The sequence below is a fragment of the Anomaloglossus baeobatrachus genome, chromosome 2 (assembly GCF_048569485.1).
Source record: "Anomaloglossus baeobatrachus isolate aAnoBae1 chromosome 2, aAnoBae1.hap1, whole genome shotgun sequence".
Taxonomy (NCBI): Eukaryota; Metazoa; Chordata; class Amphibia; order Anura; family Aromobatidae; genus Anomaloglossus; species Anomaloglossus baeobatrachus.
Window position 1 is genome coordinate 30246660 of NC_134354.1, and position 27198 is coordinate 30273857.

General features: G+C 49.8%; 1 protein-coding gene across 1 annotated transcript in view; it reads right to left on the bottom strand.

The window, feature by feature from the left end:
- LOC142290893 (interferon-induced GTP-binding protein Mx-like) overlaps nucleotides 1-27198 on the bottom strand; it is a 58415-nt gene that overhangs the window by 15032 nt on the left and 16185 nt on the right. The window contains exons 7-13 of the mRNA XM_075334959.1: nucleotides 12027-12164; nucleotides 11757-11911; nucleotides 6658-6796; nucleotides 4503-4701; nucleotides 2127-2205; nucleotides 1896-2018; nucleotides 1356-1497 (exon numbers count right to left, since the gene is read on the bottom strand). Coding sequence (XP_075191074.1) covers nucleotides 1356-1497; nucleotides 1896-2018; nucleotides 2127-2205; nucleotides 4503-4701; nucleotides 6658-6796; nucleotides 11757-11911; nucleotides 12027-12164 — 975 coding nt within the window. The remainder of the gene's footprint in view (nucleotides 1-1355; nucleotides 1498-1895; nucleotides 2019-2126; nucleotides 2206-4502; nucleotides 4702-6657; nucleotides 6797-11756; nucleotides 11912-12026; nucleotides 12165-27198) is intronic.

Below are 27198 nucleotides of genomic sequence, written 5' to 3' on the forward strand. Positions count from 1 at the left end.
GACGCCTGTCGTGTGACGTTGCTGTGACGCTGAACGAACGTCCCCCTTAGAAAAGAGGCTGTTCGCCGACCACAGCGACGTCGCAGGGAAGGTAAGTCCGTGTGACGCGGCCTAGCGTTATTGTGCGCCACGGGCAACGATTTGCCCGTGACGCACAAACGACGGGGATGGGTACACTCGCTAGCGATATCGCTGAGTGTAAAGCCCCTTTTAGTCCCATAATAGCAATTAAACAGTTGTAAGCATTCGCCTGCTCACGTGCTGGGGGACACTCAGTTGGCTGCATTTCCGAGTTAACACAGGAACACAAAGTCTTAAAAAGTCCAAACGGTTTATTAAAAAAAATCCAGCCTAAACCGCTTCTCCAAACAAAATAACAAACAATGCACAGTTAATCTGGATACCATTCCTATACTCCAGAGAGGTTTCTGTGCCTCTTTCTCTAAGTCCAACAGCCCCTTTACCTCTTGCCACCTGTTTACCCAGGAACAAAGATTTCTGGTCTGTCTTTGTCGTGGACCGCCCGCTCAGGTTTGGACACTACTAGTGTCAGAGTGGAGCTCCCTCAGCCTCCACACACTCAGTTCCAGATGGTTGAAGGCAACCCATGCTTCCTTAGGTGAGTTCCTTCCAGAGGCTCCAACCTCTCTGAGAATAGCAGCCTCTTTTCCCTCAGAGGCTGCTCCTCATGCAGTGCTCCTCATGCAGTGCTGTTCCACACACTGCTACACACTCACTGACTTCATGTGCCAAACAAGCTAATTAAGACCAGTGTCAGACACACCCATAGGCAGGGGTATGTGGATGGCCAGTCTCACCCATCTCTTAGCTATCCGTAATCCTGGCCCATTCAATACTATAGGAAGATGTGGTACTACATGTACCAGAAAGAACCCGCAGGATCACACCACTTCCATGGTACATACCTGTCATTCACAATGTAATGGGTCGCCTTGTCACAGTGTACACTTTTCTATCAAAGGTCCTATGTTGGCCGAAACATTGTGTTTTGTAAATTTTTCAGTGTTTGCTGGGACCAAATGCAACGTTTCGGCCAACGTAGGGCCTTTGAACATCTTTTAATGGCTTGGCAAAGGTTGGCAAAAACGTTGCGTTTTATATTTTTTTCAGTGTATGCTCGGATTAATACATTTTTTTTAATAATAAGAGTTTTGGTGCCTTAGACCTTACAGTATTTTCTCCATGTTTACAGCCAATGGAGGCCTGAACCAAGTGGCATGAACAATGTGAAATGGTGTATGGGATACAGAAGTTTTTAGCGCTACATAAGCAACAGAAAATATCTAAAAACCTATAACTTTACCAGTAAGGTTGGAGACAGGCTTCATACTTACATACTTCACATGAATTCTTAATTGTCATTTCCCAAGAGTCAAAAAGTTTTCTTAAGTTTTTGAAAAGTTTCAAGTCTTCGGAGTCTCCTTCTTCATCTCCGTTTACTACTTTCATGATTCCATCATCAAAATCTCTGATTTTCTGCCAAAATAAAAATAAAATAAATCATGTTCCCAATTTTATCACCTATCCTCAGGAAAGTAGAGGTGGCCGGGCATGTGCACCACCGGTCCATTCATTCGCAATCACCGAGCATGTGCACCACCGGTCCATTCATTCTCTCCATCCTGTACTAGTCCGTGGTACATAGTCCGAAGAGAAGACGTACAAAGTAATCTGCTTTTCATTTTTCTTAGAGAAATTGAAGTATTACACCACTCTTAACTAATCAGCTATCAATGCAATGCATGAACATGCAGAGTAAATAGAGATGCTGCTTTCTGGTCGTTCTTGTAAATGAGGGTCCTGAATGCTGGGCCCCAGTCCGCCCTTTATAATAGGTTTTATAAACCCGCCTTCCCCCATTATTAAGTACTTACTGATATAAGAAAATGAGACTTCTCCTCGTCTGTGTCCGGTACGCCTCGGCCGATCTGTCTCAGCTTCTCCTCGGCCTCCCGGAGCTTATTTCTGATCTGATGCTCTATATTAGGTAATGTTTTCTAGAATAGAAAATGTTCAAGTCATAAAAGACAATAAGAATAATAAATAAGTGTAAAATATCCAAAAAATTTAGCAGCTATTATAATTAATATTAATGTTATACTTACGGAGATATGGTAGACCAGCTCTTTGGTGAGTCTCTCTGCCAGGTGAGGTATGGTAGCCTGTTCACGCTTTATAAGACCTCTAAATTTAAAACAATGGAACAATCATAAAGTGTGTGTAATACAGACAACAATCCATCCAAAGATAGGTGGCACAACATATAGGCTCTACACCCCATCATATCCCATCAAAAAAGGTTGTTATATCGCCTTTTGATTCAGCCATATCTTCCAATCCACAGGTTCTGACCATCTCATGCCGCCTCCAGTAGAGTCTCCAGCCCAGAAATCTTTCACCCCAATGCTTTTCCCCTCTATATCACTTCCCTGTCTACCCATTGCCCAGAAAATTGAAAAATAGTAGGAATGACTTTCAAAGCTGTTCACAGACTGTGCTTCCAAATAGGGGAAGACACAGAGGATGACCCCTGTGTAACAACACTACATGGACCCTTTGTAATCCAGTAGATGAATTTGAGCCCCCCTTACTTGATGGCTCCTGTGCCACTGCACAAAATGTACAGATAGTATGTTTGCCCCTGTGTAACGCCTCCCTGGATCAACAGACTCAGGGGGATGTAATGGACTGACTAGAGGGAAGCCACTCACCAAGCAGGGCCCCCAGAACCCTGAAACCCTTTAACCCCTATACAGGGATTTGGAATTACACAGGGCCCTGGAGATCACTACCTGTGGAAGGCTGCAGTCCGATGAGAGTAGTCGTCAGGCAGGGTCAAACCAGGAATAGCAGAACAGGCACAGAATCGGCAGACAAGGACGTAATCAGAAAATGGAGAAGAGGTCAAATCCGGATCGGGCAGCGAGGTACAAAAACAGCAGGCAGAAGGGTAGTCAGAAAACATGCAGAAGTCAGCACACAGGAATCACTAAACAGAATAGGGCGGACCAGGAGCCAGGAAATCAGAACTATCTCTGGCAGTGGTCATGTGACAGGAGGGGGAATAAGAAGGGTGTGGTGTCTTCCCATTGGCTGTAGCGAACGCTAGCAACTTCAGCTGGAAGACACACACCACCCACAGTCATCCAGCGGTACTGCAGATCCCAAGATAACCCACCCCAGTGGATGATCGGCGCCTGCGCCCACCGTTGCCGCTGGCATCGACTCCTCTCCCATCACCAGCACCATCCACGGCAGGAATACGGCGTCGCCTGGTGATCGGAGCAGAAGTCGCTGGAGCAGACTCCGGCGGTGACGTAACACCCTGCCTCCAAACATCTCTGACCTAACCGCTCCACTACCTCCCTATATGTACGCCCTAGTCCTTAACCTGTCCCATCACACTTCTTTGACCTAATCTTCTTACCTTACCTTCCCTCAGTCTCTGGTCTATAACCTGTGATCTCTGCAGATTCTGGTCCTAATCTCCTGATACCACCATACAAGAAATCTGCAATCTATATCTTGTCCTCTTCATACAGCTCTGATCTAACCTCTTGATACCTCCTCCCTCCGCAAACCCCATGAATCCTGTGTAGCTGTAGAGAAACCAGGTTGAGCTACCTGCTCCAAGCTGTGGGTCCTATGGCGCTCCCAGAAGTTTGAGGTCAAAGAAGGTTGGACTGAGGTCCTGACTGTGTCTCTCACCCCAAGATGTGCCCGGGGTTGACTGAATAAGTGTGCACATGCTCCTTCCCTTTTCCCCAAGTGGTGCCCGCCCCCAGGTGGTTGTCCTAGTGACCGGGAAAGTCCTATGCTTTGTGATAGCCAACCCCCTATCTACCGCAGGCCATCCCCCCTACTGGGAAAGCACATAACTGTGTTTGGTGTGTGAATATGAGAAACACCAGGGATTAACCTCTGCTTACCCGGGATGAGTACTACATCTTAAGGGAGATGCAGTACCCTGTGGCGTACAGGGGCGCCACACATACATGTCTGACCTAATCTCCCAATACCTACCCACACATAATTGTCCATCCATAATTTGTCCTCTCCATACAAGTCTGACCTAATCGCCCGATACTTTCATACTTGTAATTTCAGATTCACACTAGTTCCCTCTATACGCCTGTGACATAATCTCCACTTCAACTCCCTACATGTTATCTCCGGTCTTCACAAGACCTCTCTTTTTTGTTCTTCTTTTGTCTGTTCCTTCATCTCCAAGGTTTCTCCCATGCTTCCTCCTTACTTTGAATCTCACTACCCCAACCGGTCAGACTGTTCTTCCACCACTGAAACCTTCAAAAGCAACTTGAAAACCTACCTCTTCAGAAGAGCGTCCAACCTATAATGACCGTGTGGCCACCACTGAAGCATGAGCCGGTCTTACCCTCTCCCCTTAAAAGCTCCTTCTGTGCCGGTCATGTTTGTCTAATGTGCTCTGGAATAACCAATGGTGAGGATATAATCTTTACCTGAAGTGTTCATGGTTTGCAAAAAAATTCTTCTCATTTTGAACGGCTTTTTCATGGGAGATGTTTTCCTGGATCTCCCTCTGCCCGCGACACTTGACCATCATGTAGCCCTTCCTCAGGCTGTACACTCTGTTTTGGACAACACGTAGGACCTCATTTTCTGCACCTTTGTCAACCAGGTCTGGTTTGGTCAAGACTCCTGTAGGAAAAGAATAACACAAATATAAAGTTATTAATACATTGTAGTGTTACTACCAGGATGGGGGAAATGGGGGCTAAAGGCTGCTGTGCTCTAATTGCTTCTGATAGTCCAAGGTTCACTCCTTCAGACGAATAGTCCAAGGTTCACTCCTTCAGACGAACCTCGGATAAGCGGAAAAAGTGGGAGCGCTGCAGCATAAAAGCAGCCCCTGATTAGCTGCAGGGCTCTCGTGGAAAAATGTTAGGGAAGACCCTGCACCAACATCACGGGAACGGCTCTGGCATGGGAGGAAGTATATATCCAACCAAGAACAACATCTTCAAGGAGTTTCTTAGTTCTCCCTGTGTTCGCGTGGGTTTCCTCCAGGTTCTCTGGTTTCTTCCACATGTCAAGGACATATTGATAGGGATGACGGTTGGTGCTAATAAAGTTCTATGGAGAAATGTAACTGTCATTCCAGCACAATGTCTGAGGTGTCGGCCTTTAGCATAGAATTTTACATGCACTAACTGTCATTTAAAATCTCGGAAAGGGATGGAATAGTAAAAAAAAAAAAAAAAAAGATATGAATCTTGGAAGAAAGGGAGTAAAAAATGAAAATGGAAGATTGCCCAGTCGGGAAGGGGTTAAACTAGGACTACTGATTATCTTATTAATTCAATGAAATTAAAATGTTGGTTAATATATCAAACCGATTTCTGTATAAAGCTCAGGGCGGAATAATAGTTCTGAAAAAATATAGACAATCCTTGTGTAGTCGAGTGATACTTTCTTCCACTGCCTGCAGGTCATCGAGAAGACGGAGCAAAAGTCTGCAGGATCTGACTACACGGAATGTTTGTAGTCTGTGACCAAGGAAACAATTACCATTTAAAGGAGCAGCGATACAAATACACTTAATCATCACTTTTCTTGTGTCCTATTTCCTTACATTCTTTTTTTTTCATGTTTGCACAATATTTGTAGCTTACGACCTGTTTCTATTATTTTAATATTTTGTGTTTTATAAAATTTTTTTATTACAGATTTATGGATCTTCTGGTTGCTATAAATGCATCTCTCTACTCTTCCTGACTGTTCAGCGAGCAGATACTGTCAAAGCTGTGCCATCTCCTCTTCGCCAATATGATGTCTCCCTATCACTTCCTCCTTCCATCTCTCCCTCATTGAAAATTTGAAAGAAACTGCAGCTGCATCCCCCTCCTCCCCCTCTCTGACTCCCTGAAAGGCCGCAGGCAGGAAAAGGGGAACTACACAGTGGAGCAAGAATAAGTAGAGGCTTGTCTTTCACCTATAGGTGACATATGGCTAAAGGATGGCATCTGGCACAGCTATCTAGATAAATATACATTTTTTAACATAAAAGTCTATGGGCAAAGGATAACCAATGGATGGAATCTGTTTAGGCTTCTGTTAAGCACATTATTTTTAATGTTTGCTTATTCCCATCTTCAAGAAGCTATCCCAATATGTAGTAGAGGTAGTAGTAATAATAATAATAATAATATTTGCCAATATCTCCAATTAGTAATGTAGTATAGTTCTCCTGATTAGCTATGTCGCTTACCTCATGTGCAGGGCATTGCAGCTGAGGTATCCATAGTTACGTCCATGAGCAACTAACTACAGGACTGTCACTATATGAGTGGACGTAACCATGGATACAATTAAGAAGCCAAGTGCAGCTCACCACTCATTTATGGATACCAAAGCTCCTGCAATGCCCTGCACATGAGGTAAGTGGCATAGCTAATCATGATATCTATACCACATTTCTAATTTCCTAAAATTTTTTATTACGCCTACTACATATTGAGATAAGAACTTGGAGATGGAAATACTCCTTTTAAGATCTTATGCCACCATAGAGGTCAGGAAGGATCTTCACCATAGTTGGAGAAAATGTCAACAGAGCCTTGGAGGCAAGTAACGACACATTCCCAGATATATTACCTATAGTCCGCTCTCCGGTTGGATCCACCTCTCGCGCCATTTCCAGAACTTCAGTTGTTGCTATATCCACATTACAGGGAACCACGGCCAGATTAATGGTCTCTTGTTTTGTTATGTAATCTTTTATTATCTGCTTGATCTGAAGATATGTGTATAAAATAAATCATATTACTACAATACACTATTAGAGATTATTAACATTAAAATTAATAACTATCCTTAAGGCCTGCAACACACATCCGTCAAACACGTGTGAGTTTGGTCCGTTTCTGTATATATCGGAGACACGGCCAAACGTGCACCAATGTTATTTAATGTTTGAGGACACATGTGCGTTTTTCATTAAGGTCCGTGTGTCCGTGTGCGTGCTACGTTTGTGTCTCCGTTTTGCACGGAAGCATGTCCGTTTTCATCACGGAACACGCACCACGGACCCAATGAAAGTCAATGGGTCTGTGCGCACGTCCGAGTGACACAGACGCATCTGTTTGCTCCCTGTACGTTTTGTGCTTTTTTCATGCGATGTCGGACTTTTTTTTTTCTGTGTCATTCTCTCCCTCAGTCCGTCAGTCGGTCTCTCTCTATGTCTGTCGGTCAGTCTCTCTGTCTTGTCTGTCCCTCTCTCACAGTCTGTCGGTCAGTCTCCCCCCTCTCTCATACTTACCGTTCCCCGATCACCGGCGCTGCACTGCTGTTCTAAAAGCTCTGGCGGCTTTTACTATTTTGAAAAAGCCGGCCGCTCATTAAACAATCTCGTATTCCCTGCTTTCCCCGCCCACCGGCAAATATGATTGGTTGCAGTGAGACACACCCACACGCTGAGTGACAGCTGTCTAACTGCAACCAATCACAGCTGCCGGTGGGCGTGTCACTATGGAGCAGAGAAATAAATAAATAATTTAAAAAACCGGCGTGCGGTCCCCCCCAATTTTAATACCAGCCAGATAAAGCCATACGGCTGAAGGCTGGTATTCTCAGGATGGGGAGCCCCACGTTATGGGGAGCCCTCCAGCCTAACAATATCAGCCAGCAGCCGCCCAGAATTGCCGCAACCATTTGCTGCGACAGTTCTGGGACTGTACCCGGCTCTTCCCGTTTTGCCCTGGTGCGTTGGCAATCGGGGTAATAAGGAGTTAATGGCAGCCCATAGCTGCCACTAAATCCTAGATTAATCATGTCAGGCGTCTCCCCGAGATACCTTCCATGAATAATCTGTAAATTACAGTAAATAAACACACACCCAAAAAATCCTTTATTAGAAATAAAAAACACTAACAAATTCCCTCGTTCACCAATTTATTAAGCCCGAAAAAGCCCTCCATGTCCGACGTAATCCACGGAGGTCCCGCTCTGCTACATGAAGGTGACAGGAGCTGCAGAAGAACACCGCCGCTCCTGTCAGCTCCACGCAGCAAATGAAGAAAGCCACGCGATCAGCTGAGCTGTCACTGAGGTTACTTGCGGCTACCGCTGGATCCTTCAACTGTGACAGCAAGTCGCCCAAGTGATAGCGATGAAGTCACAGGTGAGTTGCGGTCACAGCTGGAGGATCCAGCGGTGGCCGCGGGTAACCTCAGTGACAGCTCAGCTGATCGCGCGGCTTTCTTCATTTGCTGCGTGGAGCTGACAGGAGCGGCGGTGTTCTTCTGCAGCTCCTGTCACCTTCATGTAGCAGAGCGGGACCTCCGTGGATTACGTCGGACATGGAGGGCTTTTTCGTGCTTAATAAATTGGTGAACAAGGGAATTTGTTAGTGTTTTCTATTTCTAATAAAGGATTTTTTCAGGTGTGTGTGTTTAGTTACTGTAATTTACAGATTACTCATGGCAGGTATCTCGGGGAGACGCCTGGCATGATTAATCTAAGATTTAGTGGCAGCTATGGGCTGCCATTAACTCCTTATTACCCTGATTGCCAAAGCACCAGGGCAAAACGGGAAGAGCCGGATACAGTCCCAGAACTGTCGCAGCAAATGGATGCGGCAATTCTGGGCGGCTGCTGGCTGATATTGTTAGGCTGGGGGGCTCCCCATAATGTGGGGCTCCCCATCCTGAGAATACCAGCCTGCATCCGTATGGCTTTATCTGGCTGGTATTAAAATTGGGGGGGACCGCGTGCCGGTTTTTTTAATTATTTATTTATTTCTCTGCTCCATAGTGACACGCCCACCGGCGGCTATGATTGGTTGCAGTTAGACAGCTGTCACTCAGCGTGTGGGCGTGTCTCACTGCAACCAATCATATTTGCCGGTGGGCGGGGAAAGCAGGGAATACGAGATTGTTTAATGAGCGGCCGGCTTTTTCAAAATAGTAAAAGCCGCCGGAGCTTTTATAACAGCAGTGCAGCGCCGCGCTGGTGATTGGGGAACGGTAAGTATGAGAGAGGGCTGCTCAATTCAGTCACTCTGGGGATTAGCGGTCACCGGTGAATCCTTGACAGGTGACCGCTAATCAGTACGCGACACCCAGACACAGCCGCGGGATGACAATGAAGTCGGGTGAAGTTTACCCGAGTTCATTCTCATCCCGCAACTCTGTCTGCTGTCAGCTGACATGTAGTAAACGACATTTTGCATCACACATGCACCATTTCTCACGGAAAACACAAACACATGTCAGTTAAGTTTCACACGCACACACGGATATTTAACACGCACATATGGCTAGCATACGGGATACACACGCAGGCCACACATACCATAAAAACGGACCTAAAAAACAGAAAACGGACCCGAAAAATGACCCGTATTACACGCATGTGGTTTTCAAGGACGTGTGTTTCAGGCCTAAAGTTCATTTCATTATTTTTTATCTTTTTAATCTTCATAATGGATTTTTCCAGTTAAAAGCTTCGTAAATCATCAATAGTAACAGAATGAAAATATATAATTCTGTCTAGAATGTCTACAATATGCTAAATAAAACTGTATGCGGTAAGATCCGAAGCTCCCTCTAGTGGTGGATAAATGTAGGCAGAATTTTATCATTTGTGAAAGTGTCTTGGAGGTCTGTACAGGAATAAACAGCTGAGGACATTTATATTTTATGCAAAAAGTATTTAATCTAAAAAACAATTTGTCAAATAAAAAATTCTATATATTAGAGATAAGAACATCACATTGATGCAAAATTAGAGAGTTCTGGAATTTGCTGAACCTGGTGAACTTGACCGATTTGGAATGTGCTTTCAGCGAATCACCTAGAATAACCGGTCTTATTTTGCACATTTCAGAAGATTTCAATAGCCTGAGACCTGAGGATTGGGCAGGCGGCTTACCCATAATGCTTCACAGCTATTACATCCTATTATAACTCAGCCATTTAGGAAAGACTATCATAGACAGTATAAAAGCAGAGGTAAGGAATGTAGCAGCCATGTTCTGTAGAACCTGGATATTGAGAGAACGTCATAGCTAACAGCTTAGCCATAGAGATAGGGAGGAAAACATAGCCATTTCGGATAGCCAGTATAAAAGCAGAGGCAGGGAATGCAGCAGCCATGTTCTGTAGAATCTGGAACAAACAAGTGTGAACAGATGCATGCTGATCATGAAATAAACTCTACCAAATAAACTGCGAAACCCTGAGACACTAAGGTATTCAAACATTGAATTAAAGTACTTGGACATGCATTACTGTTAAGGAAACACATGTAAAAATTGAGGCACTTACTGCATAAAAAAGGCCAGTTTTATGTGAGCCCAGCAGCCAGTGTCAAGACATATGTCTTTTGCTGGGTCTCTACCTAATAATGCCTTTACCTGGGCTTAACAGGCTACCATTTTATTGGTAGGCAGAAACCTGCTGCTAGGAAATTAAAAATTGATTAAGGGGCCTTTACACGCTGCGACATCGTTAATGCGAAGTCGTTGGGGTCACGGAATTTGTGACGCACATCCGGTCGCATTAGCGATGCCGTTGCGTGTGACACCTATGAGCGATTTTGCATCTTCGCAAAAACGTGCAAAATCGCTCATCGGTGACATGGGGGTACAGTCTCAATTATCGTTGGAGTTGCAGGTACGAAGTAGTTTGTCACTCCTGCGGCAGCACATATCGCTCCGTGTGACACCGCAGGAACGAGGAACCTTACCTTACCTGCCGCCGGCCACAATGCGGGAGGAAGGAGGTGGGCGGGATGTTACGTCCTGCTCATCTCCGCCCCCTCCGCTTCTATTGGGCGGCCGCTTAGTGACATCGCTGTGACGCCGCACGGACCGCCCCCTTAGAAAGGAGGCGGTTTGCCGGTCACAGCGACGTCGCTAACAGGTAAGTGCGTGTGACGGGTCCATGCGATGTTGTGCGACACGGGCAGCGATTTGCCCGTGTCACACAACAGATGGGGGCGGGAACGCACGCTAGCGATATCGGTACCAATATCGCAGCATGTAAAGCGGCCTTTAGGCTGATGTGAAGGAGTGCTCCGTCAGAAGGCATGACCCTGTAATCTAAAATAAGAAAACTGATGGCACTTCCTAAAAAACAAGTGTGAACAGGTGCATGCGAGATAAGCCTTGATGCTGGCTCCTGGACTCAGATAAAACTGTCCTTTTTTATTTTCTAAGTATCTTAATTTTTAAGAGTAATGCATGTTCACGTTCATATATTCAATGTTTGCTTATCTAGCGTCTCAAAGAGCAGCTCTTTATTTGTTACAGTATAAAAGCAGAGGCAGGGAATGCATGTTCTGTACAATCTGAATAGTGAGAGAACATCACAAATAACAGCTTAGCCATAGAGAAAGGAAGGGAAACACTGAAGAAATTTTACAGATAGTGTGTGACAGCACAGCTGGGAAGAAAATTAGTGTCTTAGGTTCAAGGTGTTGATTACCATCTGTTTACCCATAGCCATATACTTCGAGGTCACTTTTACATTACTACAGCTGAGTTTGCATTAAAGAGTGTTGGATACCGTCTGAGGAGACCTCAGAGCGCTATATTATGTCTTTTCAGTGGAATTGGTGGAGACTGTGGAGTATTTTAGATACTCATTGTAAATTGAAAAATTTTGGTAAAATTTTGCAAATCTAGCCAATTTGAATTTTAAAAAAAACTATTGCATATTTTGTTGGCTTCTGAAGGTCTAATTGTGACAAACCTGGTTTCCGATGTCCGGGGGCTGATTGGGTAAAGCAATCCTTGTGATCCCCGGGAGGTCAATGAGCGTCAGATCTGGGACGTTCGGAGAGATGATTTCCAGTGTTATCAGCTCATGGCTGATCCCCTTTCCTGAGCCGGCTACAATGTCTTGTGCTGGGAAGAAAAAGTAAGTATATAGTATTGTCATCCATAAAGGTTCTCTAACTGGGTTCGTCTAAAATTAGTTCCTAAAATCTCCCACCACCCGGCCCATTATGTCTTCATTTACCTCTCCTAACTTCGTTCTCCACTGCGGAGGGTTCGTGAATCGTTGTTTTGCAATTTCTGTAACTAATTGTTCCGCCCCACGGGGAGGAGGGGGCAGATTTTTTCAGCTTCAGCTCAAGGGGGCATCGTGTGACAATACCTGAGGAAAAAAAAAAGAAAACTGAACCCGGTATATGGATACGACAGGTGCCATAGTTTTGTAAGTGGAGGTGCCTCCTCTAGTTTTATCGTCTTTATGCTTTTATAGAGAAGCTGAACCCGGTCCATATACAGCACATGTTTTATAATTATAAAACATCCTACCTAGAATAAAAAAAACAATAAAAATGTTTTGTGTAACCAAAAATAGTGCCAATAAATAAAAGACACTCATGGGATAAGAAAAAGGTGCTGTAAAGGCTACTTTACACACTGCGATATCGGTCCCGATATCGCTAGCGTGGGTACCCGCCCCCATCTGTTGCGCGACACAGGCAAATCGCTGCCCGTGCCGCACAACATCGCCGAGACCCGTCACATGTACTTACCTGCCCGGCGACGACGCAGTGACCGGCAAACCGCCTCCTTTCTAAGGGGGCGGTCCATGCGGCGTCACAGCGACGTCACTGAGCGGCCGCCCAATAGAAGCGGAGGGGCGGAGCTGAGCGGGACGTAACATCCCGCCCACCTCCTTCCTTCCGCATTGTGGCCGGGAGGCAGGTAAGGAGAGGTTCCTCGTTCCTGCGGTGTCGCACGGAGCGATGTGTGCTGCCGCAGGAATGAGGAACAACCTCGTTACTGCTGCAGTAAAGATTTTTGAGAATGGACACCCATGTCACCGATGAGCGATTTTGGACGTTTTTGCAACATGCTCATCGGTGTCACATGCAACGGCATCGCTAATGCGGCCGGATGTGCGTCACCAAATCCGTGACCCCAACGACTCCGCATTAGCGATGTCGTAGCGTGTAAAGCCCGCTTAAGACAAATTTTTAACTTTCAAAGTTGCTCCAGTACTACAACTCTGGGGGTCCTCGTCAGTCCCAAGAAGTGATGGGCGGACCTGGACTGTAAAAGTTTGGATCTGTTCGGGTTCAAAAGTACCCGAGCACCAATCCCGGACCCAGAGTTCTTAGGGAACTCCAGGTAACAATCTGGGACCAGCAACTTGGGTAATAAAAAAAAGAAAAATAAGGAACAAAGGGGAAACCATTATACTTACCAAGTCTCTCACGCGGCAGTACACTGTTTCCGGGCAACTCATACTACTTCCAGCGCCGCTCATTATCCTTCATGCATATTCACTGCTTCCCCCGCCAACTGGCATTCCCCATGTCTTTGATTGGTTTCCAGTCAGACACATCCCCCCCAAAAAAAATTGGTGTAGGGTCCCCCCATATTATGATACCCAGCACAGATAAAGCATACGGCTACAGGCTGCAGCCCCAGCCATGCACTTATCTTGGCTGTGTATCAAAATAAGAGGAACCCTATACAGATTCTTTTAAATTATTTAAATAAATCATTTTTTAATAAGGGGCTGTACTGTATCTGTGGTGCCAGCTGCCGGGGTACCGCAGATCTCCTGGGGATGCCCTCTGCCAGCTGTTTACCAGCGTATATACCTGCTGCACCTCTGGTGACAGTAGTGAAGTCAGTCGGTTTAGTTCGCTCCTCCAGGCAAGTGAACGGTACTTTCGGTCAGTGGACCCACTAATACCATGCTCTCCCTGCTAGCATAACAGTGTTTATTTCTTTTCACTTGCAGATTAAGAATGGGGGGGTGTCTCATAGATGACTCCCATTATTACTCTAGGGCTTAGTTGCAGCTGTGAGATATTATTAACCCCTTATTACCCCAACTGCGACCGTACAAGGGCAATTAGGGATGAGCAAGGTCTATGTTCCATGATTATGGCATATAATGGATGCGATAGTCAAGGGTGGCTGCAGCTCGCTATTTTTAGGCTGGGGGGCCCAATAAGCATGGGACCCCCCCAGACTGAGAATACCAGCTCCCAGCTGTCAGGTTTTATTATGGTTGGGTATCAAAATTGGAGGGACTGCATGTTGATTTTTAAAATTATTTATTTAAATAATTTTTAAAAAAGCTGCATGTGATTCCTATTATTTTGATACACAGCCAAGATAAGCACACAACTGGGGGCTGCAGCCTATAGCCGTATGCGTTATCTGTGCGGGGTATCATAATATGGGGGAACCTACTACAATTCTATTTATTTATTTTTGCACCAATAGAGACACACACACACAGCACCTCTGATTGGTTGCTGTCAGACACGCTGTCACACAGGGTGGGGGCGCATCTGATTGCAACCAATCAGAGACATGGGGATTGCCAGTGGGCGGGGGAAGCAATGCCTATGGATGAGGTTAATGAGCGGCCCCGGAAGTAGCGTTACAGCTGCGTGGGAGACTGGAAAGTATAATGTACTTGCTCTAATCCCCTTATCCCTTCTACCACCATTATAAAACGTCGTATTCTGGTCCCCTAGGCTTATATGGGGAACGGCGTCTGGCCAGATATCTGGGAGCAATTCTAGGCCCGAACTGTTTTGTTTTTTTTTAAATCTGGTTGGACCGACCAATCCCGGGTATCTGTGAACCCACCCATCTCTAGTCACAAGCCCTACAAATGTATATAAAAGGTGAGTATTGCTTTTTTATTTTCTCAATTATTTTCGCACTTCCTTTTTGTTACAGAAAAAATAATAATTCTGGAGAATACCTTTAATATATTCATTACCAGAGACCAGTATGGAGACTGGTCTGGGGTAGAGGAGAAGTAACACTAGCTTTCCTGGTGATCCAAGGTATCAGAGGAATAACTACACTAACATGATAATTCATCTTGCCCCTTCAATTCTCTAGTGGAAGTGAAACTGGTGTTACCCCTGCAGTACATTAATACCTGGAACCTGGGGATAATCCCTCCTATACTATAGACCAGTGATGGCGAACCTATGGCACGCGTGCCACCAGCCGCACGCTGAGCCCATTCTGTTGGCACGCGTGCTGTCGCCCGATCCTGCAGCTTTGGTCTGCTAGTGCAGTCGCGCCGGCAGATCAAATCTGTGTTGGAGCGGAGGAGACATTTCTCCTCCGCTCTGACACTCCTCCTCCCCCAGGCTGCAGGTGTGTTGCTTAGGAGACGGAGGAGCGTCAGAGAGCAGCGCCAGCGCCGTCTGCTGGCCGCGTGGGAACTGAGGACCCAGCAGCGTGTGCGGCTCGTGTGCGGCAGCGCCAGCATGGGGTGAGAGAGGGGGAACGCACATGGCAGCGTGGGGTGGGAGAGGGGGAACGCACATGGCAGCGTGGGGTGGGAGAGGGGGAACGCACATGGCAGCGTGGGGTGGGAGAGGGGGAACGCACATGCCAGCGTGGGGTGGGAGAGGGGGAACGCACATGCCAGCGTGGGGTGGGAGAGGGGGAACGCACATGCCAGCGTGGGGTGGGAGAGGGGGAACGCACATGCCAGCGTGGGGTGGGAGAGGGGGAACGCACATGGCAGCGTGGGGTGGGAGAGGGGGAACGCACATGCCAGCGTGGGGTGGGAGAGGGGGAACGCACATGGCAGCGTGGGGTGGGAGAGGGGGAATGCACATGCCAGCGTGGGGTGGGAGAGGGGGAACGCACATGGCAGCGTGGGGTGGGAGAGGGAGAACGCACATGCCAGCGTGGGGTGGGAGAGGGGGAACGCACATGCCAGCGTGGGGTGGGAGAGGGGGAACGCACATGCCAGTGTGGCGCCCTAGGACCTGGTCGCCACAGCAGCATTGCCCTCCCAAAGGGTTAATGCTGAGCCTGGAGGTAATTGGGAGATCCATTGGCCAGCAGGTTTAACACCCAACACAGTTCTCCCTCCGGCCAGCAGGGGGAGCTCTGAACCTGGAATTCCAGGGAGCCTTCCTCTACCTGACCAGAGGGAGGGAGTGCAGGCAGTCTGTAGGGAGTAGTGGAAGTGAACAGACGCAGAGTGAGCTGTCCTGTGAATCTGGGGCCTAGAGCTGGAGCAGCTTGGCCCAGAGAAGCAGGAATAGCTGAGAGGCAGCAGAGAGAGACTCAGACATCGGAGTCTGTGGTTGCCAGGGTATAAAATCCGCCCCTGGTAGCCGAGTCCGAAGGGCAGGAGAGCTGCAAGCCCCTGGCCCCGAAACATCCAAGGTACAGCTGCAGCATCAGGGCCCGGTGTGGACTCCAGCGGAGAAGCACCAGAGAGAGGGTCTGCGCAGCCACCTACAGAAAGAAGGGACGTGCCATCGGTCCCAGCAGCAAAGAGGGCCATTGCTGGATTCAGAGAAGCAGGGTCCTATCATCACAAAGCAAAGTACAGGAGTAGGCCTCATACTCAGCTGGCCAGAAAGATCATCCCAAGTACTTCCAGGCCGACCGGATCCCCATCACCACCTGTAACGGTCTCCCAGGACTGGACTGTTCCCAGAGTAAAAGAGGAGAAGGTAAAGAGACTGTTGTTTGTGCCTGGTTCTTTCCTCGCCTGTCGGCCCTGCACCGTGTTAGCCACACAACACCATAGACTTTCACGGGCACCAACTGTATCCCGGGGCATCGCTCCACCTGTGGGGAGCAGTAACATCATAGCTGCCATAACATCACCCCGGAGTTCTCCCATAGCAGCGGCGGCTTAATAGCCGCATACCACAGGTGGCGTCACGAACATTAACTTCAACTCATCAGCCACATATTCAACTGACACCCACCAGGGCCACGGAGCCGGGCCCAGCCACCACTGACTACCACCGGACTAGTCCGGCCCGGCACCGGGTGTCCCCTAGCCCTGGGGTGGGCGAGTCAACTTTTGGCGTCACGAACAGGATTTCGTGCCCGGTTCCACCGGGTACTGTGCGCCTGAATAATTGCGCTTTAAAGACTGTATTACTGCGTGTTTCACTGTTTGAAAACTGCCGCCGCCATTATCCTCACTGAGCGCAGGAAGAAGGGGGGCGTGCCTGACAAAGAGCGCGAAGGGAGCGCGCCATCAGAGCAGAGCGCTGTTAACCCCGCGCGACCCGGAAGGAAATTTGAAAAGTGAACGGAGCCTGGTAAGGTTCACTAAGGGGGAGGAAGATGTCCGACGCAGAGGGAGGGCAGGTGGCTGCCATAGCCCGAGACGCCGCAGCGCCCGCCGAAGCGATCCCTGTCGCCGTCGCCCCATCCCCCGCTGTAGCGCCGGTAATGCCGATCACCATGCCGTACATACCGGGCGCAGAATGGCTGCCGCAGTATTCCGGGGAGTCCCATACCTTGAGCGACTTCAGAGAAAGCCTGCACAGCTTATTCCGGGTGTATCCGCTGACTGAGAGCCAGAAGGTGGGCATATTAATGGGACAGCTAGCCGGCGCAGCCCAGCGTGAAGTGAAGTCCTGGCCTGATACAGATAAAGGGACAGTAACCCAGATACTGGCCAAGCTAAAGAGTACTTTTGACACCCGCACCGCAGCAGAGATAAAGATGAGATTCTTTGGGTGCAAGCAGCGGCCCACAGACAGCATAAGGGACTATGCCTTAAACCTGCAGGAGGCCCTGAAAGCGGTTAAACAAGTGGACCCAGAGAGTGTACGTGAAGAACACAAACTCCTAACTGAGCAGTTCATAGAGGGGCTCCTGTCAGATGCCCACAGGACCCAGCTGCGTATCATGGTCCTGCAGAACCCTGCTCTGGACTTTGCAAAGTTTAAGGACCAGGCCATCCGGGTACTGAGAGAATCTACACCGAATGACCCAGTGCCCCTCTTGCTATCACGTACCCCGGGGTGGTGCCTGCAACACGAGCCACTGCAGGGGCTGAGGCGCAGTCCCTGGATAAGGATCCCACTGCAGAGCTCAGACAGCAGTTCCAGGAGCTGACCAAGACTGTAGCTGCCCTTGCCAAGATCGTGCAGTCCCTACAAGTGACCCCATCGCCTGCAAGAATCGAGTTGGCCTCCAGCCCAGATGACGTCCCATGGATGCGACAGAGGAGGGTTCCGCCGACCCGAGGCAGAGACACAGACCGGTATGATTCAACGGGACAACCGATCTGCCGCCGCTGCAGCCAGGCGGGCCACATTGCACGATACTGTCCTTTAAATGGGCCGAGCCTGGGGCCAGGAGCCGACCCCCAGGTGTAAGGAAGCCCGGCTCAACCCCCAGCCGCAGCAAGTATGTGGGAGGACGACCGGTCCTTCCTATTGTGCTGGATGGGATCCCTTTGAATGCCCTCCTGGATACTGGGTCCCAGGTAACGACCATCCCCTATAAACTGTACAAAAGATATTGGGCTGATTCAGACATTGACCATGGCCCAGATGATGATTTAACAATTGTGGCCAGTAATGGTCAGCCCTTACCTCAAATTGGGTATAAAGGAGTAACCATTAAAGTGGGGCGGGTGGAATTGCCATGTCAGGGGATGATAATTGTAGATATTGATCGCAAAGAATCTGACCTGCTGGTAACCATTGGTACAAATGTGATAGAAAATTGTATTGCCGAAGTGATAATTTTGTTGCAGCAGGCGTCTGAAACTGCCAGCTCCGGGCAGCAGCGTGCCCTACAGAGGGAGATCAGAGCCCTGATGAGGAGGCAGCAGGTGGAGCTGGCCGGAGGAGAAATTGGCAGTGTGAGGGTAAGTGACCCCCTACCCATTGCAATACCCCCAAGAAGTGAAATGTTGATATGGTGTCGGGCAGCAATAGGCCTCAAGGGTCAGGATTACCATGCCTTGGTAGAACCGGTGTATTCAGACAGTAGGCCTGGAGTCCTGATAGCCAGAGGGGTAGCAGACGTCCGCAAGGGGAGAGTGCCCATCCGTGTCCTGAATTGTGGGGAGGAGGAAGCCAAATTGCCCCGGTACGCCACTGTAGCAAAACTGTACACTGTCAGCAACAACACCATCAAAGCAGTGGAACCCTTGATCCCGTCCGACCAGGCGGAAGACAAGGGCTCCAAGGGGCAGCTGGAAGACTGGTGCCAAAACTTACATGTGGGCACCGACTCCACCCCCTCACACCAAAAGAATGGGGTTTACCGGGTGGTACAGGAGTACGAGCGGGTCTTCAGCAAACACCCCCTAGATTTTGGGCAGGTGAAAGGGGTTAAACATCAAATCCCCACGGGTGATCATCCCCCCGTTAAAGAGAGATACCGCCCTGTACCCCCCGCACAGTATCAGCGTGCCAAAGAAATGTTACGGGAAATGAAGGAGGCTGGGGTTATCAGAGATAGTTGTAGCCCCTGGGCAGCTCCACTAGTGCTCGTAAAGAAAAAGGATGGTACAATGAGAATGTGTGTAGATTACAGGCAAATTAACCGCATTACACATAAAGATGCTTATCCCCTACCCAGAATAGAGGAGTCACTAACAGCCTTAAAGTCAGCTAACTATTTCTCCACCTTGGATCTCACCAGTGGGTATTGGCAGGTTCCCGTGGCAGAGGCGGACAAGGAGAAGACTGCATTCACGACGCCGATGGGCCTCTGCGAGTTCAACTGCATGCCATTCGGGCTCTGCAACGCCCCAGGGACATTCCAACGGTTGATGGAGTGCTGCTTGGGCCACCACAACTTCGAAACCGTGCTGTTGTACCTGGATGACGTCATAGTCTACTCCAAGACTTATGAAGACCACCTGAAGCACTTAGCAGAAGTGTTCGAGTCTTTGTCAAAATATGGCCTGAAGATCAAGCCGTCCAAATGTCACCTCTTGAAGCCAAAGGTACAGTACCTGGGTCATGTGGTCAGCGCAGAAGGTGTGGCACCTGATCCGGAGAAAGTCACCGTAATCAAGGACTGGCCAAGACCCACCACGGTAAAGGAGGTGCGGCAGTTCCTTGGGCTGGTGGGCTACTACCGAAGGTTCATTGATGGTTTCACCAAGATAGCAGCGCCCCTTCAAGATCTCCTGGTGGGCCAACCAAAGCAGGCTAAGAAGCAGAGCCCTCCATTTGAATGGAGCAGCCAACTAGAAACCTCCTTTGTCCAGCTGAAAGGGGCTCTCACGGGAGAAGAAATTCTGGCCTACCCTGACTACAGCCAGCCGTTTGTACTGTATACAGACGCCAGCAACGTGGGCCTGGGAGCCGTTTTGTCCCAGGTGCAGGGAGGCAGGGAGAAGGTGATAGCGTACGCCAGTAGGAAGCTTCGGCCCACAGAAAGGAATCCAGAAAATTACAGTTCCTTCAAGCTGGAGTTCCTCGCTATTGTTTGGGCAGTGACTGAACGCTTCAAACACTATCTGGCGTCGGCCAAGTTCACCATCTTCACGGACAACAATCCGTTGACACACCTGGCAACAGCCAAGTTAGGGGCGTTGGAACAGCGATGGATGGCCCGGCTGTCTAACTTTGACTTTACCATCAAGTACCGGGCTGGCAAGAAGAATAACAATGCTGATGCGCTGTCCAGAATGCCTCACTTACCCGAATCTGGAGAAGACCTGGATGAACTCGAAGAGATAGAGTTACCGGCTTTCCATCATCAGGGCGTTTCCCAGTGTGAGCATGCTGTGGGAGTGAAGCGCTCGAGCCAACACGAGGTCCTGGTTAACCCATTACTCCACCATAATTGGGAAGAGACACAGAACGGTGACCCGGCGGTGCGATTGGTCAAAGAAAAGCTAGCACAAGCTGAGACTCATCTTGGTCCAGATGCTCCAGAAGAAGCCCAGCAGTTGTGGAAAGAGAGGGGACGACTGTTCACCTACCAAGGCAAGCTCTGCAAGAGACACGTCAACTGGCGAACAAATGAACTTGTCTGGCAGATCGTGGTTCCGCAGAGGGATGCTCCAATGGTCCTAGCGGCTTATGATAACGCAGGCCACTTTGGGTGGAAGAAGTTGGAGGCCCTACTCCGTGATCGGTTCTATTGGGTGCACATGAGAAAGGTGATCGAGAAGTGGTGCCGAGACTGTGGCCCGTGTAACCTGAGGCGGAAGGATGATGCCAGCCAAAGGTCTCCCCTACAGCCAATTGTTACGAAGCAGCCCCTGGAGTTGGTGGCCCTGGACCACGTGAAGTTAACACCAAGCCGGTCAGGCTATGTGTACGCCCTCACAATTGTGGACCATTACTCTCGTTTCCTGGTAGTAGTGCCTGTGAAGGACCAGACAGCCAGAACAGCAGCTAAAGCGTTCCAGGCATCCTTTTGCCGGCCTCACGGTTATCCGGAAAGGGTACTGACCGATCAAGGCCCTGCGTTCGAGGCGGAGGTGTTCCAAGAGTTTTGTAACATGTACGGTTGTAAGAAAATCAGAACAACACCGTACCACCCCCAAACCAATGGACTGTGCGAGAAAATGAACCATGTGGTTATTGATATGCTGAAGACTCTACCTCTGGAAGAAAGGAACCAATGGCCGGAGAAGCTGCCAGATCTGGTCGACCTGTACAACCATATCCCAGTAAATTCGACCAACTGCAGCCCCGCTTACCTGATGCGAGCCAGACCTGGCAGGTTGCCTGTAGACTTTGAGATGGGGACTGTGTCGCCTGAGGCGGTTCAAGAAATAGAGGATTGGGATACAGAACGGCAGCAGCAGTACCGTAAGGTCCAGGAATGCGTAGAGAGGAGCCTGTCTCAAGCCAGAACAAGACAAGAGCAGCAGTACAATCAAACGGCCCCAGCAACTCCCTTAGCACCTGGAGAACAAGTCCTCAAGAAGAAGCGGAGGACGCATAAATTGGATGATCATCAGTGGGAGAACGAGCCCTACACCATTATCCCCTCCAACTTTGACAACAGTAAGGTGTGCCTCATAAGCAAGGACGAAGGCAAGACTTGTCAAGCAATATCCAGAGACCGCCTGAAGACGTGCCCTGAGCGGTGCAAAGTTCAAAGGGAAGTGGAGGAAGTTCGAGAAGAAGGGGAAGAGATGATACAAACGATCCTCGGCAAATTCCCCAAGACTTGGAACCGCATAAATGGTGCCGTAGTGGTACCGGTCCTGACGTTCCCACAGTTGGTCGAGCCAGAAACAGAACAGGTTCCGGATCCACCCAAAGAACCGTCCGCCCCGACACGCGGTGACACGCCAGCAGTGGAACAGGAGGATCAACCCCCTGTCAGTGGTGAACCTGTCATACCCTTGGCGACTCCTAGACCACATAGGCAATCATCATGCATACCTATTGGGGTTAGGCCTACCGGTAGTGCTGAGATAGGAGACACACTAAGTAGTCAGGGACAAACACCAGAGCTACGCAGGTCTCAACGCAGCACTCGGGGACAACCCCCTCTAAGGTATAGGGAATCAACTATATAAAGAAAGAGTATTTATTAGAATGTAAATAGTTATGTGAAAAGTCTGTAATGTCGTGTACAAAATGTTTTTTTTTTGTGATTGCGAAATTGGACAATTGGGCCACTGGACTATGGGTGGCCAACACCTAAATTGTTTATAGTTAGCACCAGTGTGCTCAACACCCCTGAAGAAAAACCCGTCCGGCGTGCATAGAGTGGGGTCATCAATGCTCTGACGCACGCCCAGAGCCTACGTTGGGGGTTTGATCGCGGCGGGTCCCCCATGGAGCAGTGTAATGGACACCCGGCAGGGAGCCACACTGGACTCTTATAGTACTGTCTGAAGTTGTAACGTTAAAAATAATGTGCCTCCCATATTGGGATGAAATGTATGACATGTTATGTTTTGTTTCCACAGTCCGGGAGTACTGAATTTAACTAAGGGGGAGTGTGGCGCCCTAGGACCTGGTCGCCACAGCAGCATTGCCCTCCCAAAGGGTTAATGCTGAGCCTGGAGGTAATTGGGAGATCCATTGGCCAGCAGGTTTAACACCCAACACAGTTCTCCCTCCGGCCAGCAGGGGGAGCTCTGAACCTGGAATTCCAGGGAGCCTTCCTCTACCTGACCAGAGGGAGGGAGTGCAGGCAGTCTGTAGGGAGTAGTGGAAGTGAACAGACGCAGAGTGAGCTGTCCTGTGAATCTGGGGCCTAGAGCTGGAGCAGCTTGGCCCAGAGAAGCAGGAATAGCTGAGAGGCAGCAGAGAGAGACTCAGACATCGGAGTCTGTGGTTGCCAGGGTATAAAATCCGCCCCTGGTAGCCGAGTCCGAAGGGCAGGAGAGCTGCAAGCCCCTGGCCCCGAAACATCCAAGGTACAGCTGCAGCATCAGGGCCCGGTGTGGACTCCAGCGGAGAAGCACCAGAGAGAGGGTCTGCGCAGCCACCTACAGAAAGAAGGGACGTGCCATCGGTCCCAGCAGCAAAGAGGGCCATTGCTGGATTCAGAGAAGCAGGGTCCTATCATCACAAAGCAAAGTACAGGAGTAGGCCTCATACTCAGCTGGCCAGAAAGATCATCCCAAGTACTTCCAGGCCGACCGGATCCCCATCACCACCTGTAACGGTCTCCCAGGACTGGACTGTTCCCAGAGTAAAAGAGGAGAAGGTAAAGAGACTGTTGTTTGTGCCTGGTTCTTTCCTCGCCTGTCGGCCCTGCACCGTGTTAGCCACACAACACCATAGACTTTCACGGGCACCAACTGTATCCCGGGGCATCGCTCCACCTGTGGGGAGCAGTAACATCATAGCTGCCATAACATCACCCCGGAGTTCTCCCATAGCAGCGGCGGCTTAATAGCCGCATACCACAGGTGGCGTCACGAACATTAACTTCAACTCATCAGCCACATATTCAACTGACACCCACCAGGGCCACGGAGCCGGGCCCAGCCACCACTGACTACCACCGGACTAGTCCGGCCCGGCACCGGGTGTCCCCTAGCCCTGGGGTGGGCGAGTCACCAGCGTGGGGTGGGAGAGGGGGAACGCACATGGCAGCGTGGGGTGGGAGAGGGGGAACGCACATGCCAGCGTGGGGTGGGAGAGGGGGAACGCACATGCCAGCGTGGGGTGGGAGAGGGGGAACGCACATGCCAGCGTGTGGTGGGAGAGGGGGAACGCACATGGCAGCGTGGGGTGGGAGAGGGGGAACGCACATGCCAGCGTGGGGTGGGAGAGGGGGAACGCACATGCCAGCGTGGGGTGGGAGAGGGGGAACCCACATGCCAGCGTGGGGTGGGAGAGGGGGAACGCACATGCCAGCGTGGGGTGGGAGAGGGGGAACGCACATGGCAGCGTGGGGGTGGGGGAACGCACATGGCAGCGTGGGGGTGGGGGAACGCACATGGAAGCGTGGGGTGGGGGAATGCACATGGCAGCGTGGGGTGGGGGAACGCACATGGCAGCGTGGGGTGGGGGAACGCACATAGAAGCGTGGGGTAGGGGAATGCACATGGCAGCGTGGGGGTGGGGGAACGCACATGGAAGCGTGGGGTGGGGGAATGCACATGGCAGCGTGGGGGTGGGGGAACGCACATGGCAGCGTGGGGGTGGGGAAACGCACATGGCAGTGTGGGGGTGGGGGAATGCACATGGCAGCGTGGGGTGGGGGTGGGGGAATGCACATGGCAGGGTGGGGGAACGCACATGCCAGCGTGGGGTGGGGGTGGGGGAATGCACATGGCAGGGTGGGGGAACGCACATGCCAGCGTGGGGTGGGGGTGGGGGAACGCACATGCCAGCATGGGGTGGGAGAACACGCATGCCAGCATGGGGGGGGAACACGCATGCCAGCATGGGGGGGATGACATGCATGCCAGGATGGGGGGGAAACATGCATGGCAGGATGGAGGAAACATGCATGCCAGGATGGAGGAAACATGCATGCCAGGATGGAGGAAACATGCATGCCAGGATGGAGGAAACATGCATGCCAGGATGGAGATAACATGCATGCCAGGATGGAGGAAACATGCATGCCAGGGTGGAGGAAACATGCATGGCAGGATGGGGAAACATGCATGGCAGGATGGAGGAAACATGCATGCCATGATGGAGGAAACATGCATGCCAGGATGGAGGAAACATGCATGGCAGGATGGGGAAACATGCATGGCAGGATGGAGGAAACATGCATGGCAGGATGGAGGAAACATGCATGCCAGGATGGAGGAAACATGCATGGCAGGATGGAGGAAACATGCATGGCAGGATGGGGAAACATGCATGGCAGGATGGAGGAAACATGCACGCCAGGATGGGAAAAACATACATGCCAGGATGGGGGGGAAACATGCATGGCAGGATGGGGAAACATGCATGGCAGGATGGGGGGGAAACATGCATGGCAGGATGGGGAAACATGCATGGCAGGATGGAGGAAACATGCATGCCAGGATGGAGGAAACATGCATGGCAGGATGGAGGAAACATGCATGGCAGGATGGGGAAACATGCATGGCAGGATGGAGGAAACATGCATGGCAGGATGGAGGAAACATGCATGGCAGGATGGAGGAAACATGCATGGCAGGATGGGGAAACATGCATGGCAGGATGGAGGAAACATGCATGGCAGGATGGGGAAACATGCATGGCAGGATGGAGGAAACATGCATGGCAGGATGGAGGAAACATGAATGCCAGGATGGAGGAAACATGCATGCCAGGATGGAGGAAACATGAATGCCAGGATGGAGGAAACATGCATGGCAGGATGGAGGAAACATGCATGCCAGGATGGGGGAAACATGAATGCCAGGATGGTGAAAATATGCGTGCCAGGATGGAGGAAAACATGCATGCCAGGATGGGAAAATATGCATGGCAGGATGGGAAAAACATGCATGCCAGGATGGGAAAATATGCATGGCAGGATGGAGGAAACATGCATGCCAGGATGGGAAAACATGCATGCCAGGATAGGAAAAACATGCATGCCAGGATGGGAAAATATGCATGGCAGGATGGAGGAAACATGCATGCCAGGATGGGAAAAACATACATGCCAGGATGGAGGAAACATGCATGCCAGGATGGAGGAAACATGCATGCCAGGATGGAGGAAACATGCATGGCAGGATGGAGGAAACATGCATGCCAGGATGGGGGAAACATGAATGCCAGGATGGTGAAAATATGCGTGCCAGGATGGAGGAAAACATGCATGCCAGGATAGGAAAAACATGCATGCCAGGATGGGAAAATATGCATGGCAGGATGGAGGAAACATGCATGCCAGGATGGGAAAAATATACATGCCAGGATGGAGGAAACATGCATGCCAGGATGGAGGAAACATGCATGTCAGGATGGAGGAAACATGCATGCCAAGATGGTGAAAACATGCATGGTAGGATGGAGGAAACATGCATGCCAGGATGGGGCAAACATGCATGCCAGGATGGAGGAAAACATGCATGCCAGGATGGGGGGGAAACATGCATGCCAGGATGGGGGGGGAAACATGCATGCCAGGATGGGGGGGGAAACATGCATGCCAGGATGGAGGAAACATGCATGCCAGGATGGGGGGGAAACATGCATGCCAGGATGGGGGGGAAACATGCATGCCAGGATGGAGGAAAACATGCATGCCAGGATGGAGGAAAACATGCATGCCAGGATGGAGGAAAACATGCATGCCAGGATGGGGAAACATGCATGCCAGGATGGGGGGGAAACATGCATGCCAGGATGGGGGAAACATGCCACGATAGGGTACATTTACCAGGAAGAGGTACATTTACCTGGATGGGGTAAATTAACCAGGATTGGGAACATTTATCAGGAATGGGGTACATGCCGGGATGGGGGAACATTTACAAGGATGGGCAATATGTCAGGATGGGGTACATTTACCAGCATGGGGGAACATGCAAGAATGGGTAACATTTACCAGGATGGAGGACATTTACCAGGATGGGGCCATGATGGGGACAAATATACCAGAATGTAGGAAATCTATATCAGGATGGGGGACATGTTTACCAGGAAGTGGCCGAGGAAGGGGGACATAACTACACAATGAAAGGGGAGGGGAGCCACTCGTACGTCTTTATGGGATTTCAAGATGTTCAGACTTTGAAATGTAGATGTGGATTACAGGGTGACATCTGATTGTATTCCAGGCTAAAATCTCTGTCTAATATGCTGCAATTTTTTCCCAGAAAGATCAATCCAACTGCTGTGTCTGGAAAGGGCAGGGGCTCAGCTCCAATGTGTGGTAAGCATGCATGAGCGTGATGCCCCTGCTGAAGAGAAGACTGCAAAGGTAAGCTTAAAATCAATTCTTTATATAATAGGATTGGTTGGCACTTCGGAAAAAAAAATTGGGTTTAGGGCTACAGTTTGGGCACTCGGCCTGTAAAAGGTTCGCCA